Here is a 17,418-nt window from a genome sequence, read left to right as displayed (position 1 = left end):
CCAGGAAGCACTGCTTTCATACAGCAGCTCAGATGCCGCACAGCTTGTTTTTGCTTATCCCAACTGTCAAAAACGTGGTTTAGGAAACTTTCATTTAGAGAGGCAGGCTGTCCCTTATTGCTTACCACTCAAAAACATAACTACTACAGGTTGTGCACAGGGACACAGGCTGCATCGTGCGCCGTATTGGATGGCATTGCGGCCAAGGGCCCAAAAAATTCCATGATGTAGATGGCCCTGTTTAGGAAGAGGTATCTCAAATGTTGACCACCCTGTTTCTAGACTTGAAATGATAGCCTACTAAACGTGGCTGACCTATTCTGAAGGAGGAATTGTATAAAAATTCCAAAAGAATCATGCGGACATACCCAGAACTTATCTGCTATATGGAAGTAGCTCCTTACAAAGAAGATGAAGACCTATTTTCACGCCATTGTCTACATCAGAATATGGCCTACCGGGCTGCACTTCGGCAAGCACTGCAAATGAGTTTGGCGACAATGCCTTTCTCAAATTGTCATATCCACATTCTGCAGACATAAGGCAGCTGATGACTCTTTCAGTCTGATGAAGCATAGATAATTCTCAGGAGCAAACAACCCAAAACAGTTCTGCTATCATTTGCAAAGCATCATAGGGAAACATATGCAAATCCCCATGCAAATTAGCCGTTGCAAACCTAACAGCAGGATGAAAAGCCCCCTTGGCTGTCTTCATTTACATGAATTTCCCCACACTGCTTTGCACCAATACTCTGCACCACGGTGCCACAACCGATTCCCAAGGGGGGAAAGGAGGCTGGTTACAGACCAAGGAAGAGATGCTTCCCCAGGAATCAAGCTAGAGAAGTGGGGATGGTTTGAAACAGCTATGAACCACTCCCAAATAAGTATGGAAGAGAATGGAGAGGAGAAAAAGCACTACTTGGTGACAGATGGAGGAGCAGAATTATGTGGTGGTTTCCTTTGCATGGAGTTAAGGGGAAAGAGGCCAAACCTTTAATAAACCAAGAGTTGGCTTATTTTTGTTCTGTGCTAGTAGGATTTTATGCCTTTTCAATGTTACCCACCCTGAGCTTTGGGGCTAGGAGAAGCTAGGGTTGCAAGTTTTTGAGCTATTTTTAAGGAAATTCACCAAAACCTACACTTCCAGATTTCCCCAGACATTTCAGCAATTTTTGCCCGGGCACTGTTTCCAACGGGCAAATCCTGGCAATGTCTGGGAAATTCCGGATGAATGCCAACCCTAGGTAAAGGGACCTCTGACAGTTAAGTCCAGTCGTGAACAACTCTGGGGTTGAGGCGCTCATCTTGCTTTACAGGCCGAGGGAGCCAGCGTTTGTCCACAGACAGTTTTTCCGGGTCATGTGGCCAGCATTATTAAGCCGCTTCTGGCGAAACCAGAGCAGTGCACGGAAACACCGTTTACCTTCCCACCGGAGTGATACCTATTTATCTACTTGCACTTTTTGGTGTGCTTTCGAACTGCTAGGTTGGCAGGAGCTGGGACCGAGCAACAGGAGCTCACCCAGTTGCAGGATTCAAACCGCCGACCTTCTGATCAGCAAGCCCAAGGCTCAGTGGTTTAGACCACAGTGCCAACCCTAGGAGAGGCTAAAATCTGAAAGGAAGAAAAAGGAGGACACAGCAATAAAGATTGACCCGTGTCCTCTGCCCCCTCCGAACTACATGGCTTCTACTTCTGAAGTACACCAGAAAGACTTGATACCTGTGATGAAATAACTGAGCTCGGCATTGAGACCCACATCAGCGTCGGTGCAGTTGAGGCGGACCACTTTGAAATCACGAGGTACGTTTTCAGGAAGTGATACGTTGTAGACAGCTGGGAAGAAGGTGGGGTTCTCATCATTCACATCTAAAACTACAAGAGAGAATTTGATCAAGGTCGACTCTGAGCCATGCTTCAAAGCCATACCTGGCACGGCTAAAAGGTGGAGCGCCAGCCACTGTAAGAAGCCACGTGTTTGCTTATCCCGTTGTTTCTATGCATATTACAATAATATTAATTGTAGAGTTGGAAGGAACCCCCCAAGGGGCATCTAAGTCCAACCTTCCTGCAATTCAGGAAGTCTATGGGTGGGCTTGAACCACCAACCTTCTGGTTAACAGCCAGGTGCCCAGACCCATTGTGCCACCTTAGGGACTGCCATAGAAGTTCAGTTAGGGATCAGAACTATGCCACATCAGCTACACCCTAAAAAAGCCCAATCAAGGAAGTAGGAGAAAGGGCAAACAGGCAGTGGTGAAATGGACTGTGGGAGTTCCAGAGTTACAAATAGTTAAGAATCATAAACATTTTTGTCATATTCTTCATATTCTTCAATTCTGAGGTCAGTTCATAACATTTCAAAACATACAAATGCGTTCTATTCCTAGACACCTGAAGTTAAAGTTGTGGAGACTTTCTTCTATCATGGTATAGCAGAAAAGTATCTGGAATAACCAAACAGAAACTCTTTCCAAAGTGCATAATAGATTGTATTTAAAAACTCCTTAAAAACTAGCTATAAATGACTTGGGGTCAAACCTAAAATAAATTATTATCATTTATTTTAAAAAGTATTTTAAACATGAACTAATAGTAACAGGTTAAACATTTCATTGGAGTGGCCGTGTTGGTCCAATAAAGAGTGCCCTCCAAACCCTTTGGGATCTTACCCGACTTTCTTTGTTATCATCACTACAACCATGAGAATGGCCAACACAAACAAAAAGGGCGGGTTCTTGCATTGCTTCAGCAGAATGGGAGCTGCAGGCCCACCTGCTCATCGCGAAAAGCTCCAGGAACCCACACTGATGCTCTTTCCCACGAGGGTTGGTAGCACAGGGAAGAGCGAGAGCATGAGTTCCTCTCACATTATCCAGGGTTTCTCATGTTCTCTTTGCACAGCATGGGAAGTGGGTGAAGGCACACCTTCCCTCTCTCTTTCTGCCACCTCCATTCTTTCTTTTTAAAACCTCTCTTTCTCTTTTGGACAGTCCCTCTCCTTTTACCCCTCCTTGCCACCTGCACGAAATCAAACCAAGGCTTGCCCACCTTTGCCCTAGCCCTCACAATGTTGGAGGAAGGGCTCCTAAAGAGCGACAGCAGCATTCTTGGCAGTTTAAAAATTGTTGTGGAAAAATTGTGGAACTGCAACAGCAGGACCGGGCGAGATTTTCAAACCTCCTTGCCTGAGCCTTTTTTGGGGTGGGGTTGTATGCATCAAATTTTGCGTCTTCAACAAGGTAGAACTTTTAAATTTTACTCCCTAGTCAAGTTCCGCATTTCTCCTCCTCTCCCTCGGCTGTTTTGGGTGGGCATTTTCCCAGCTTCTGTGCTGGGCAATCCTTGAGCATTTAAGCCAGTGGTTCCCAACCTTTTTTTGGCCATGCCCCATCTAATCATCTCTAAAATCCTGATGCCTCCCTCTGTGCCATATAATTCTTATTATTCAAAAAGTGAACTCCTATTCACACGGAGGAAGCCTAACAGGCCATTAACTTGGCTGAACTCATTCTTGAATTGGCCCCTCCTCCCAAAAAATCAAATCGCCCCATTGTGGGGCGTGTGCCCCACGTTGGGAACCACGGATTTAAGCCCTAGTTTGACTTGACCTAAGCACAGAAAATTATCTGAAGGTATTAGACAAGGTGAGAAATCCCATTTGAAATACAGACAACCACTCGCACTAAATACATTATATTATTATTATTATTATTATTATTATTATTATTATTAAAAAAGAATGACACAGCAGTAACAGTGAGACAGCATCCAGAGTGTTTCGGTTCTTCAGTCACCTCTGACCGTGAGAGTGCTGGTAGAACTCTTGGACGGCACTCCTGCATCACTTGCGACTACCCTGAGGTAGTACTCGGCAATCCTTTCCCTGTCTAGAACAGCTGTGGAGTTGATAAGACCACTGCTGCTGTCGATGACAAAGTCCATCCTAGGCATGCCCACCTGCATACGGTATGTCACTTGACCATTCAAGCCTTCATCAAGGTCAATGGCTACCACCTGAGACAGAAAGCAAAAAAGTGAAGCACAACGTTCTGATGAGTTTCCCCCCCTCTCATAAAGGTGAAACCAAGAAGATACCAACAGAATCACATTATCACTTCCCATGGGCTCAGGGCCAAATTTACACATGGCCTTAACTCAAGTGTGGGGCTACCTAGTGCTACCTGGTTCATTAAAAATAAAACAAAGTTGTTACCAAAATTGTTCCTGAGATGGGATCAGCCCCATTGTGCCTGCAATTTGCACTGCAAAAAGATGTCCCACTGGAACTAATGGGAACTCCTTTTTTTGTGCTTAAGGGCAAAGCAATACAGTTCAGATCACATGCAGAGCAGCGAAAGAACCAGCACTACTTGTCCCTTGAATGTGTTCACCTTTTCCTTGAACAGACTACGCTGAGAGAGACGGACTAAGGCTGCCAAACTCACATTCAGCTGTAAAGAAAAGCGAGTGAACTAATGATCTGATGTCACGAGGGGCTTCCAGTCTATCAGTTCCTCTGTGTGGTTTAACTTTCTCAACTTCCTCTTGGCTTATTTCAACAAGTAGTACAGAATGTAGATAGAAGTCAGGTGTGATCATCAGTGAGAAAATGTATGAGGTATTTGCTCCCTTAAAACATTCTGGGGCACTGGTTTTTCTGCAGTGAGGAAAGTACCACTACTACTCATCACTACATCTGCAACAGAAGCCCAAACAGCTGTTCTCGTTGTTTTTTAAGAAACACCTTTCAGCAAGTATATGGTTGAAATCAAAAGTAACGCCGATTCACCTGGAAAACGGATGACCCTGCTGGAAGTCCCTCGGGAATCTCAGTGATAAAAGGTAAATTCTGGAAAGCGGGGTCGTTGTCATTGAGATCCAGCAAGTTTACAAACACTGTGGCACTGCTGGTGGCTCGCAATGGTGGTCTTCCACCTGCAGAGATCAGAAGAGTCACAACTAGTCTCACGAGCACCCCAAAGACTGAAAAATAAAATTTCTAATATTTTGTCTTAGCGAACCTCTATATATCAAGAAGAAACCCCTGTTCATTCCTCTTCAAGTAATTGGCAATTCACTTTCAATGAAAAAAAAAATCAGACTTGGGAAATGTCAGAGCGATAACAAAACCGTTAAAATAAATTGCAGAAGTAAGAGTGTAGAAGCTAGCATTTATCTAACTTTAAGCAATCTATAATTGTTGCTACTCCTGCTATGTACCTATTATGGGGGAAAGTTAAAGAGGGATGAGGTTTTTTTTAATCAAAAGCACAAAATATATAAGAATGTGACAGCTAGTATGTAAGAATGTATAGCAGGTAGTTAACGGAGCGCTAAAGTATTCACAGAACAATTGAAGCAAGCGTACGATCAGTGACGGAGACCACAATCTTCCTCATGAGCTCAGCTTCCTGGGGGTTTGGATTTTCTCTGTCCAGGACAACCCCTGTTGTCCGAATCTTCCCTGTGGTGCTGTTTAGACTGTAGAATTTATTTGGCGGTCTAATGCTGTACACGAGGGAACCGTTTTCTGCTAGGTCTGGGTCAAAAGCAACCACCTACAGAGATCAAAAGAGTGATGGTATATTGATAAGAGACCAAAAATAAATAAATCCTTTTTCATTTTTTTCATACATCTGTAGCATGAAACAGAAAAGATGCGGAATTGAAGCATGGCTCCGATTCCATTCACTTAAGTACACAACACAGTCTCACTGAAGAAGCTGTCCTGATGCTTTTTCGTGGTACAGCAACAGTCACCATGGCTGATGAGCCATTGAAAAAATGTCCAAGCAAAACAGAATAACTGAATGTAGGAGAATCAGAATTCTGTTGCCCCTTCCTGGCAAAGGATCTTTACTTACAGCATTTCAGTTAAGCTGGGAGGCCATGACGTTTGGGGAGTTTAAAACACATTATCTCATCAAAGATGTTCAAAATGCTTTTTTTTGCATGTCCTTCTCTTTAAAAAAATAATTTTGTTTGGTCTTACAAAACACCCTCTCACAGCTTTTTCTAATCTTGGTCTTTTCTAATCTTTCTAACTCAACCTGGATGTACTAGCTGTCCATCAAATGATCACTTTCCTTTTTGGACAGACCATATCCTCAGATATTATCCCATGGCTCCGGTCATAACACTGCATTTATTTTTGCCTAGTGGGTTTTTCTTCCCATTTTGCTCTTGTTTTCAAATGTAATATCTGTGCTCGCACGAACTTGTGATTTCTATTGGCTCTTCCCTGGTTTACTTCCTTTGTTATTGTTACGTTGAAGTTGAAAATAAACAAAAAATTATGATCTAAAAAAATAAAGCACACTATCATATCCAAACATAGTTGCAATCATGGTTACTTTAGTACAACCCCGCACAACCCATGTTAATAGCTAAAGGACACTGCTCATTTGTATATTGCAATTAATTTGCAAATATTTGCAACATTTCAGTTTGCTGGCAGAGTGTTGCAAAGGTCTTTCTATTCCTTGAGATGCAGCTCCTGTTTGCAAGCTGTGTATGTCCACTGGGTGAAAGGGGGAGATTAGAAAGGATGCAAAAGCAAGTTCATTGTGTTATTCAGAGGCAGGTGTCTGTGGAAAAGGGAATTCATCAGCCTGGTTGCCTTGACAAAAAAATAAATAAATTCCTTCTTCGCTCCCCCATTCATGGTGAGTTCCATGAGAGGGTTTCTTCTGCTCTTTGTGACATCACTATGTACCAAATCAGGTTTGGCTACTGCGGAACATCACTAATGACAAATGAAACCCTCTTACTGCCCTAACCCTGAATGGTGAACGTGTCCCTGCTCTACTCTCTATCATAGTCTTAACTCGCACTGTCTCTTTAATTCAGAATGAATTGAGGGCGTTGTTTGCCCTCAATAAAATCCTCATGTAGTCAGAAATGACTGGTTGCCCCACAATCTCATGCTCACAATGTGATTCCCATTTGACGTGGATCGCATTGTATAAAACTGTCTTTTATTTTTAAATCACCCCCAAAGGGGAATACAGGACAGTTGCTGCAAATACATACTGTATACACTATGTCTTGATTTGTAAAGACTTCTGAATATATGCTGAAGTATTTGCAAAACCAGAAGATGCATCTAAATGTGACAAACAGCCCATGAATCTTTGGAAGTGCCGTTCTCCATGTTCCTCTTCATCTTTTAAGATACACAGAGGCTCCTTTGTTTCATGCTCTGTTTTGTACTAGACAGAGTCTTCTTTGCAGTGGCACCTCCCTTGTGAAACTCCCTAACTAGGGTCATCCACTAAGAATAATTCTCTGAAGACCATCTTTTTCCTGCAAGTTTTCCTACTGGCGAGTAAACTGCAAATGTTTTCATTGCTGCTGCTGTTCTGGCTTGGGCCTGTTTGTTTTTATTGTTTAGTATTTAGACCTATTTTAAAGTGGCATGCTTTTTATTTTGATGGTGTGGAAAATAAAATATAAATAGTCATTTTTTACCAGGTACCTGTAGTCCTGAAGATGACTTAGAAAAATAAGTTGTCTTCAGGACTACAGGTACCTGGTCAAAAATGACTGTTTATATTTTATTTTATTTAAATTACTTATATTTATTTACCACCTTTTCCTCCAAGGAGCTCAAAGGCATGTGTAGGGCAGACTAGGACGAGACAGTGACTGGCCCAAGGTCACCCAGTGACCTTCATGGCTGAGTAGGGATTCGAACACTGGTCTCACAGGTCACAGTCTGACACTAACCATCACCCCACAGTAGGAACGAACAACAAATTACACGCAATAAGAACAAGGATATGACTTAAAGAATATTGCGTCTCCTACAAGGAGACTGGAAAGGTTACTTCAAGGTGGGGGGGAAAGGTGGCTGAATTTACTTCAGTGAATCAATCTGTAATTGAACATCTTGAAATGGAAACTGACTGGATGCGGGAGTTCTAAATGAGAACCAGATTTGGAATTTTGAAGTCATTATATTACTTTTTAATTACATAGAAATAAATTGTATTTGATCAGCACATGCACAATTGATTTCATGTTTCATTAAAGCTACTTCGTGTTAAGTTGCCAACACATTTTCCCCAACAGAAACAGAAGTACAAGGAGTTGGAGCCCTGTCAAGACTGATGGGGCACTCAGGGGGCGAAGTTTGTTCATGGACGGGGGAGAGAGGGGGAGCTCAAAGGCCAGTTAAGGTAACTGAGAGTTAATTTCTACACAGTGAACTTGGACGAGAGACCTTTGCTATTTCCCCTCCTCCCCAGAAGATTAATGTTTCATTATGGTGTTTTTTTAAAAAAAACACAGTCTTTCCTGTTTGATGATTTTGTGGATTCTCTCCGCTTTCCCCTCATTTATTTTCTGTTTCACGCCCGTCATTTTTCTCCTAGTGTGATGGAGAATAATTCTCCCTCTCCTTCTCTTTTATTTTGCCAGAGGGATTTGAAAGGCTTTAAATCAATGCCTTTCAGAGAGGTCCTTGAAGGAGGTCGCAAGCAAGGCTGGGAAAGTTGAAATTGGCCCAAAATTTTACTTTAAAACACACGGAGGCAACCCTAATGCACACACGCACACACACATTATGAATGACTATGCCATGTTTGCAAAAGGATGGGAACTGCGAGTGCAATGTGAGGACTATGATTTTATGCCTTCCAAATCACATTAAGGTCCAGAACCACAGCAGAGGAAACAGAGTTCATGGTACAGAAACTGGATGTGGAATAAATTATGTAGCCTTGGTGCTTCAGAATCCAATGAATACCAGCGTGGGGTGGGAAATGCAGCGACTGTTAGTCTTCATATGACTAAATAAATACATACCACTAACCTTTTCTTTTTCTACCCCCTTCAGGAAACCTCCTATGTATTGACTTGTCTGCTGAGAAAAACTACCTGCTCATCTTTCACGGAACCTTAGTGGGTCACATAGGATTCTGTGCTATGCTTTAAGAGACACACTTTGTTCATGCTAGCATTAACCAGACATATTGGAACTTTACCATTTCCCATCATGAAAGGAGCATATATCCCTTTCCATTAAGGAACTCTGTTAAGTTTCCAAGAAATTCTGAGGTTTCCTATACAGCGGTACCTCGGTCTACGAACAGCTCTGTTAACAAACTATTTGGTGTACGAACTCTGCAAAACCGGAAGTAGGTGTTCTGGTTAGCGAACTTTGCCTCAGAAGATGTATGGAAGCCGAACGGTGGAAGGGTACTGGCGGCGGGAGGCCTCAGTAGGGAAAGTGCGCCTTGGTTTAAGAACACTTTGGTTTAAGAATGGACTTCCAGAACGAATTAAGTTCATAAACCGAGGTACCACTGTAAGATAAGTTTGAAAACCACTGTACTAAAGAAGGTGTATGCCATCTGCTGACCTACGTTGTTACTGGTTATAAGCCTGCTCTTGTATTCCAGTTGAAATTCTGATGCCCAAACTCCCCAGTGAAGGACTGGGAATGGCTGCAGATGAAGCAAAAGAGGGTTAAATGGCCAGTTCATGATTAATTTCGCTTGCAATTTTGCTTTATTGCAAACTGTTTTATCGCTAACTTTACAGAGGCTATGCCTTTAATTGCAATAAATAAATAATCATTGCTAACAGTTACTGGCAATCCACATGTCTTTACAGCAAGATGAATTGGTCATTATGTTAAAAATAAAGGGCCGTAATCCTTCCGACAAGTATTTGTTCACAAACCGCAGACTGATGAATTTAGACTAGGGCCTGCCAGCCTTGTACATTTGGGTGCATGTGTGGTGAAAGTGTGTGTGTAGAGGACTCTTTTAGAGTAGGGCAAAAATGCTTTAAATAATAATAATAAAAAAAACCCCAAATAAGTGAAGCTCTTAAGGAATGGGCCAATCTTTGCTGTAAGGTCCTTTCCACAATAGTGTCCTCTGGGGCTGCTGAAGAATTGCTCTTCCATAATCAGGTGGAAGCACATGGCCCTTGATATAGTGCTTTATTTCCCACTGTAATTGCTGCAGCAAATTCAAAAGCAGGCAGGCATTCCTGAACTAGGATTGCAGCCTAGTTAGTGAGAACCTAACCATGCCTACTCAGGGGGAAAAAAGTTTGTTTTGGTTCAATAGAACCTACTCTAGCACCTAGGATTATTGGGGATAAGGCAGTGGTCTCCCTGCATGGATACGCTAGCTGTGTCTGCTTCTATTAAGCAGCGTAAGGCAGGCAGAATCAGGCCCCACAAGCAGCAGCCCTCACAGACCATTGGGGCCAGAGGTGCTGTGATGAGGAATGACAGAGGCCCCCTATTGGCTGGTGTGCAGAGGACATCATGAGCAGTTCCCTGACAAAACGTTAATGTGCAAACACTGCAATCAGGTGTTGGATTTTAGAGTTATGTGATAAACTGACAACTTCTGTATTCTGTTCAGTGCATGCTTTGTAAACTGGCTTTGTTGAAGGGTGATATATAAATTTAATAAATAACAATGCTTTTAATCTCTCTCTTTTAATTACATTGATCTTTTTGTGTATGCACCTGGTTTTACCTGCAGACTACCAGCTGACCATTATTGGTTTCTATCACACCTTTTGCTGATTCCCCTTCGCCCTTAATGGATAATAGTAACATTCAATAATTTATTTTCAATGCATGCCACTCAAAAGCAAGGAAAGCTGTGAAAATGAATATGGGATTTACTACTTTTATTTTATCAGGAGTTCTGGCCCAGCCATGTAACCTGTTTGCAATGCAAGACTCAACAATCGAATATAAAAAGAGGGACAGCTAGTAATGCATTCTCATTGGTTAATGAAGGACAATCCATCAGCTCCTAATCTAATGATCTCTATCCCTATTCTATTAGTACATTCTGAAACATAGAATTAAAAATGGCTATCTACTGATTGGCCTTTATCCAGGGAAATTTGACTTCTTATGTTGCCACGGCACTTTAATTGCCAGAATAGAAAACTGGCTTTAACACTTATTTGTACCTGAACTGCACTAATATCAGGCCCTGGAAGATGTGTAAGAGGCCAGTGTCAGGTCCTGGAAGCAGGGACTCTCACAGCCTTTTAACAGGCACAGTCTCTTTGTGTTCACGGGAGGGAATGCTTCTGCCCATATTCAAAATGTGTTTGCACCGCCAGTGAGCAACCACAACCAAGCCTCCAAAATCCAAAGTTAAGAAAATGAGGCTACAACCTTAGGCACACTTACCTGAGAGTCTCGAGGAGTCTTGCTTCTGAGCAAATATATCTGGACAAGCAATGATGCTTACTGGAAGGGGAAGTGATGTGGTAATGAGGAAGTCGGTGGGAATGCCTGATTGGCTCCACATGTGCCTCTGCAGAGGCCTGACCTCTCCCCCTCCCAATAAGCAGCAGCAACACAGCTGTGGGAAGTTAGCATTCTGGCTCCACCCCTCCAGGTGAACTGCTTCTGTTTGTCTGTGTGTGCTTATCCCTTCTTCTGTAAGCCCCCCTGGGCCCCCATGCAACTTCAGAACGGTGTTTATGAGTATTTCTTTTGGGTAAAGTGTGCCAAACATACCTGAAGACTATGTGTGCCAATTACTTTTTATTTCATACCTGCTTTAAAAATAAATAAATCTGCACATCTACATAATACATTAAAATGGTGGTTCTGAACTACAGAAAGAATCGTGGGTTTGTTTCCCCCCCCTCCCCACCAGCACATACCGTTGTGACATCCGAGTCTGGAGGAGTCATCTCTACTAAGTTAATGAAGTATGGCTCATCCTTCCACACGGGGTAGTTATCATTAATGTCCAGTAAAGTGATGTTTACCTGGAAAGAATTACAGTTGTAAATACAGCCTTTAATAAAGCAACACACATTTTGGCCAACTTCCTTTTATCGCTCCTGTATCTGCACCGGCAACCTCAGAACACGGTTTTCATACAGGTTAGGAATGCCAGACAGAAACACGATGACAACGTCTGACAAAGACACTCTCCTTTACGTCTGTCCTAATGCCCCTGTCACACGCCATGCAGCTTTTAGCAAGATGTTGCCTCTGGAGGCCCATTTGATTCACTCAGCAACGCCAATGCTTATTCTGGAAGAGGAGGCTCTGCTCACCAGGGAAGCTTTCAGAATTCTGTGCTATGACTGCTTGACAGCAGGGCAGGAACCCTCTCTTTACAAGCGTGTGAGTCACAATAAATAAACAAATCTGACTAATGTCATCTACCCCCCTTCCATTATTGTTGTCTGGGTTATTCACAATTTGCTGAGTAATTCCTCTGCTACTGGATTATACAGTACAAAGTAGGGAGTGCTAACTTTAAAAGTCACATGTCGCTTCTATTCCTTGGCTGAACTTCTGAGGCTTGGCTTTAAATCTCATATACATGACTATTATTTTTTTGGGCAGTGTGGTTTAGCACCAATGTTGTTAGCTCCTGTCAGAAGTGTTTATATGGCCAAACACCAAGCAGCAGATCAGAGCAGTGTCATTACATATCAGACTAGCAGAAGGGAAGAACTGGAACACAAAAGGTACAAGTTGACATGGAGGAGCTTCTGAAAAATGGACTGTCCACAGCAAACCATTCCTTTTTGGCCATCCTATCTACCAGTACCAAATGAATGGGTGCCATTGTGGTTTGTTTATTTATTTAATGGATTGAAATCGTTTTATAATAGTCTTCAATTAAAATGTTCAAGACAACAGATTAAAAAAGCAGAGTAAAAGCAAGGATCAATAAAACAAGCAAAGTAGAAATACATCTGCTACCCAAAGCCTGGGAAAATAAAAAGGCTTTGACTGCCAGACAAAAAAGATACAGTAGTATCTCAGGTTAAGAACTTAATTCGTTCTGGAGGTCTGTTCTTAACCTGAAACTGTTCTTAACCTGAGGTACAACTTTAGCTAATGGGGCCTCCCGCTGCTGCTGTGCCACCTTCACACAATTTCTGTTCTCATCCTGAAGCAAAGTTCTTAACCCTAGGTACTATTTCTGGGTTAGCAGAGTCTGTAACCTGAAGCGTCTGTAACCCGAGATACCACTGTATTGTGAATATTATTTCTTATATTGCTATACCACTCTTCATCCAAGGATCACAGGGCGGTTTACAATATAAAAATAGATCATTTGAGATACCAGGTAAGCCTACCTTGGGGAACAATTCCACAAACAGGCCACCACAAATGAGAAGACCCTCTCCCAGTGACCCACTCCCTCAGAAGGAGGGTGGACTTGAAGACTCCTGTGCCATGCCAATTCTGCTTACTTCTCTGTAATCAATGGAGTTGTGGTGGCTTGTTTTAACAAACACTTGTGTCTGGTCTGATGTGCACCCTTACTTTAGCCCGGGGGGTGGGCAATATACTGTGGCTCCACCCAAAACAACAACACCCACACATCATTACCATCTCTGTATATTTGTCCTGAGAAATTCATGTATCAAATCACCTCAAAATAAATTTAGATGGGTAGTCAACCTAGTTTCTCTAGCTGTAGTGCTAGAGGGCACAAGAAAAGGGCAGGGAGGCATTCAACTGAGAGATAAAGGGGAATCTTCCTTGAACCCAAAAGACCAGAGAAGGAGCCACGCAGCGTCATTCATCAATTTATCAAAGTCTGTTTTAAACCTAGTGAGGCTCTTTGCTCCTATGACAATGCCAGAATGTTAACAGCTGGAAAAAACTCACTCCCAAAAATCTTCTGTTTGAGCTTCAGGTTTTTACACTCCCTTTAGCCTTCAGCTAAATTAGCACCTATAATAAATTGGAATTTTAAGAACATATTTAGGGAGGAATTCTGCATAGCACTAAGTAGATTGTTCTGTCAGTACAAGCATTCCAGCTTGCTAGATGCAACAATCTCCCCTCTCCTCCCTGCTGCATGCTATTCTGAGGGGTCTGCTCAACCCTCCTGAAGCCAACTGGTGGTGGTGGGGAGCAGGGGGCACGTGGCAAGAGGGGGGCAAAAACCTCCATTGTGGAAGAACTTGCACTGGGGCTTCCGCTAGTGGGATTCATTAGTTGAATCCAGCTCTTTGGCTGCAATTCTGTAGTTACCTGGAAGTAAGCCCTTTTGAACTCCCTGGGGCTTACTTCAGAGTAGGTATGTATACAGTCACACTGTTAAAAGCTCCTGCTGCTTTTTCCTTCCAAGCTGAAACAGTAACACAGGTGTGCATTTCTACAATCATGTTCATATTCATGTTCTCAATAGTGCGAAGAGGCTAGCTCAGGGGGTAATCAGTCAACATGGCAAATAGGAGGTAATTACACTGTTATTGTATATCTCCTATGGAGTCCAGTATATTTCATCATCGTGGGCAGAAACTGAAAATAAATTATAATCAAGAAGAAAAACATGCCACCAGTGCTATTCCCAGAGAGCCACTAGTACTGGTTTATTAGTCTGGTTTATTAGCCTGTGCAAAGTGGGCTGTTCTCACACAAGCAGTCTGTGAAGAGTAAAGGCTACCTTTATGCCTGCAGTTAACACTTGGTGACTGAGGAACAGCAGCACCATTTGAGACTGGGAAGATTCGGCACAGGAGATTTTAGCTGTGTGTGTATGCAGGGTTGCAGAGGAATTCAATAAGGTTCAAAGGGTACAATTTTGCAAAAAAGCAAAACAAAAAACCCCAATGTATGCTAAGAACATCTGTTGCAATCTTTTTCTTTTTCTTTTACACCTAGATAACTTTAGCAGTACTGTCAACAAAAGACAAATAGTCACTTGTGTCTAAACAGAAGGATTGGGGGCTTTGGCATGATTATACAGTACACAAGGGAGACTGTCTGCCCGGCCTACCTAAATTGCATCCCTGGGTGTGGACAGTGCTGTGAAGCAACAGAGTGGCGTTACTAATTTTGTCAGCTACAATTCTAACTGTTCCTATACATCTGTTCCTATACAGGAATGTGAGCAAAGACTTCACAAAGCAGGTACATCACCAGAAGTTCTTAAAATGCTGCTTCAACATCCTTCTTGGCCCTTTCACCCTCCCTGTGGGATGCCCTCCCATCCGATGTCAGGGAGATAAAGAATGACACAACTTTTAGAAAACATCAGGAAAGTTTTTAATGTCTGATATGGGAAACCCAGCCAGATAGGCGGGGCATAAACAATAAAACTATTATTATTATTATTATTATTATTATTATTATTATTATTATCTGCTCGTAGCAGGTTTTTTTTATATCTATGTCACACAAACACATCATTTCAGAGCAACTGAAAGCTGAAATGTTTCACTGAGAAATTAATCTCTTGTTTTGTTAGTTGCTGTGATAAATATAGCACTTGCACACATATAGTAATGCTATACAGCAGATGACACCAAATTGGTATTTGCAATGACACGATAATCCTGAACAATTTAAACACAACTCCTTCTGGGCATTTTAAGAAGGGCCATGCAATGCCATCGAGATTTAAGAAGAGGAAGGAAAATGGAAGAAAGTGACAAATCTGATCAAGATAGGAGAAAGTGGAAGGAGAAAGTGGTGTCAGTCCCGCCTCACTCCAAAAACCAGAGGAAGGCAAGTCAAGTTGTAAGGTAGAGGGATCCCATTAACTTACCCAAGACTAAAAAATGAATTATTGGTAGTGGGAGTTGGAAGATTCTTTCAGTTTTGGTCTATACATACATGTGTACCATTTGATTATTCAACACAGCTGAATGTATATAAATTGGCACGGGGTAATATGAACATTGTAGCTGTGGTAAAGGATCAGCTATAGATAAAATTATCTATAGCTGATAAATGTTTTCATATACTGTATTTTTCGCTCTATAAGACGCACCAAACCACAAGACGCACCTAGTTTTTGGAGGAGGAAAACAAGAAAAAAAATATTCTGAATCTCAGAAGCCTAAACAGCAAGAGGGATCACTGCGTAGTGAAAGCAGCAATCCCTCTTGCTGTTCTGGCTTCTGTGATAGCTGTGCAGCCTGCATTCACCACATAAGACGCACACACATTTCCCCTTACTTTTTAGGAGGGAAAAAGTGAGTCTTATAGAGCAAAAAATACGGTAAATACATGGCAAGCCAAAAGCTTCTATTTTCTATTAGACTTCAAGAAAAAGAATAAACCCTTACAAGAAATACAAGACAAACTAGGGGACACCCAAATACCCTAGCCGACACACTGCCAATTACATGCCTTCCTAAACAACTCTAAATAAGTTTGAGTTTTTGTTATTAAATATACCCCAAAAAAGCACACCAAGAACTCAGGCCAATGTAAGTTTCAATAGTTTTGAACATGCATATGTGAACTAGCCCTCTGAAGGCTTTAAATGGGAGAAAATCCATTTTGAAAAAGTAGTCCCTGCTCATCTGACAAGACTTTGACAGGAAATTCCTGCTGAAATAGTCCCAAACAAGCCATTTCTATAGTTCAAAAATACTACCTGGAAAGCACTTATACACATTTCTAAGACAGACACAGGCATGATATCACCAAGCTATTTCTGGAGATCTGGCAAAGCCAACGAAAAAATTAATTCCTTTGAAAATGCAAGCTTTGATAAGAAAGTTGAAAGGGGAAAAGGGTGTGTGTGTGTGATAATTTGGTGCAGCAACTTATGGGATTTTGTGCCCTGAGAGTATAGTGCCAGGAGCACACCAGAGAAGCTCAGACATGCAATCAAGACAGTTGCCTTGGTTTCTCACCGCCCTGGTAAATTATTTAAAGTGTTTGAAATTCCTATTAGTTAGGTGCCCTGGGGCAGTCACCTGGTAGACTGAGCAGTGGCTGATTGTTTGAAGAGTATCTGGCCAGCAGGGACCCAGCTTACTCATTCTGTAATAATGTATGAATGGATGGGGGAAATAACACAGTAAAAATGAGAAGGGAAGAAAGAAAGAAAGAAAGAAAGAAAGAAAGAAAGAAAGAGGACAAGACACACGCACACAGAGAGAGCAAATACCAAGAAGAAATGAGAGGAGGCTTGAAAGCAGCAATACTGATACAAAAGAAAGGAAATTGCCAAAGGACACCAGCTAATAAAGGGGGAGGTGACAAGGGGGCAGGGAAAATATTTCAGGAAAGGACCATGTCTGCATGTGCGTTCTGTGCTGTGTCTCTTGCTTTCCTTCCCAGCAATAACAAAATAGTTCTGCTTCTGTTCATAATCATGTTTTTGCCCTCTCCACTCCCATGTGCACATTCATTTCGGGAAAGGCAGGCTGGGGCTGCCATGTTGAGCATGCCAGCTTGGCTCTGCAGAGCAGTGGCCTTGCTTGGGTGCATACTGATTTGAAAGGGGCTTCTGCGGGGGGGGGCACTTTCTGCTTGGTTGTGCCTTGTGTGTTTAGGGCTACTGTGCATGCGGAATATCACAGTGATATTGCGTATTTTCTACAGGGGGCTCGAGGTGGTATATGTGGTTCTTCCCTCTTCTATCTGCACAACAACCCTGCAAAGTAGGCCACGCTGAGAGCCAGTGACTGCCCCCC

General features: G+C 42.3%; 1 protein-coding gene across 1 annotated transcript in view; it reads right to left on the bottom strand.

Annotated features, from left to right (window-relative positions):
* The window catches only part of CDH23 (cadherin related 23), a 406,157-nt gene that overhangs the window by 118,887 nt on the left and 269,852 nt on the right, over positions 1 to 17,418 (bottom strand). The window contains exons 21-25 of the mRNA XM_083441382.1: positions 11,668 to 11,775; positions 5,378 to 5,567; positions 4,799 to 4,944; positions 3,804 to 4,023; positions 1,729 to 1,881 (exon numbers count right to left, since the gene is read on the bottom strand). Coding sequence (XP_083297508.1) covers positions 1,729 to 1,881; positions 3,804 to 4,023; positions 4,799 to 4,944; positions 5,378 to 5,567; positions 11,668 to 11,775 — 817 coding nt within the window. The remainder of the gene's footprint in view (positions 1 to 1,728; positions 1,882 to 3,803; positions 4,024 to 4,798; positions 4,945 to 5,377; positions 5,568 to 11,667; positions 11,776 to 17,418) is intronic.

The sequence above is a fragment of the Podarcis tiliguerta genome (genome assembly GCF_965153285.1).
Source record: "Podarcis tiliguerta genome assembly, chromosome: 5".
NCBI classification, from domain to species: Eukaryota; Metazoa; Chordata; class Lepidosauria; order Squamata; family Lacertidae; genus Podarcis; species Podarcis tiliguerta.
The sequence above is the reverse complement of the archived record's forward strand: the minus strand, read 5'-3'. Positions and strand labels throughout refer to the sequence as shown.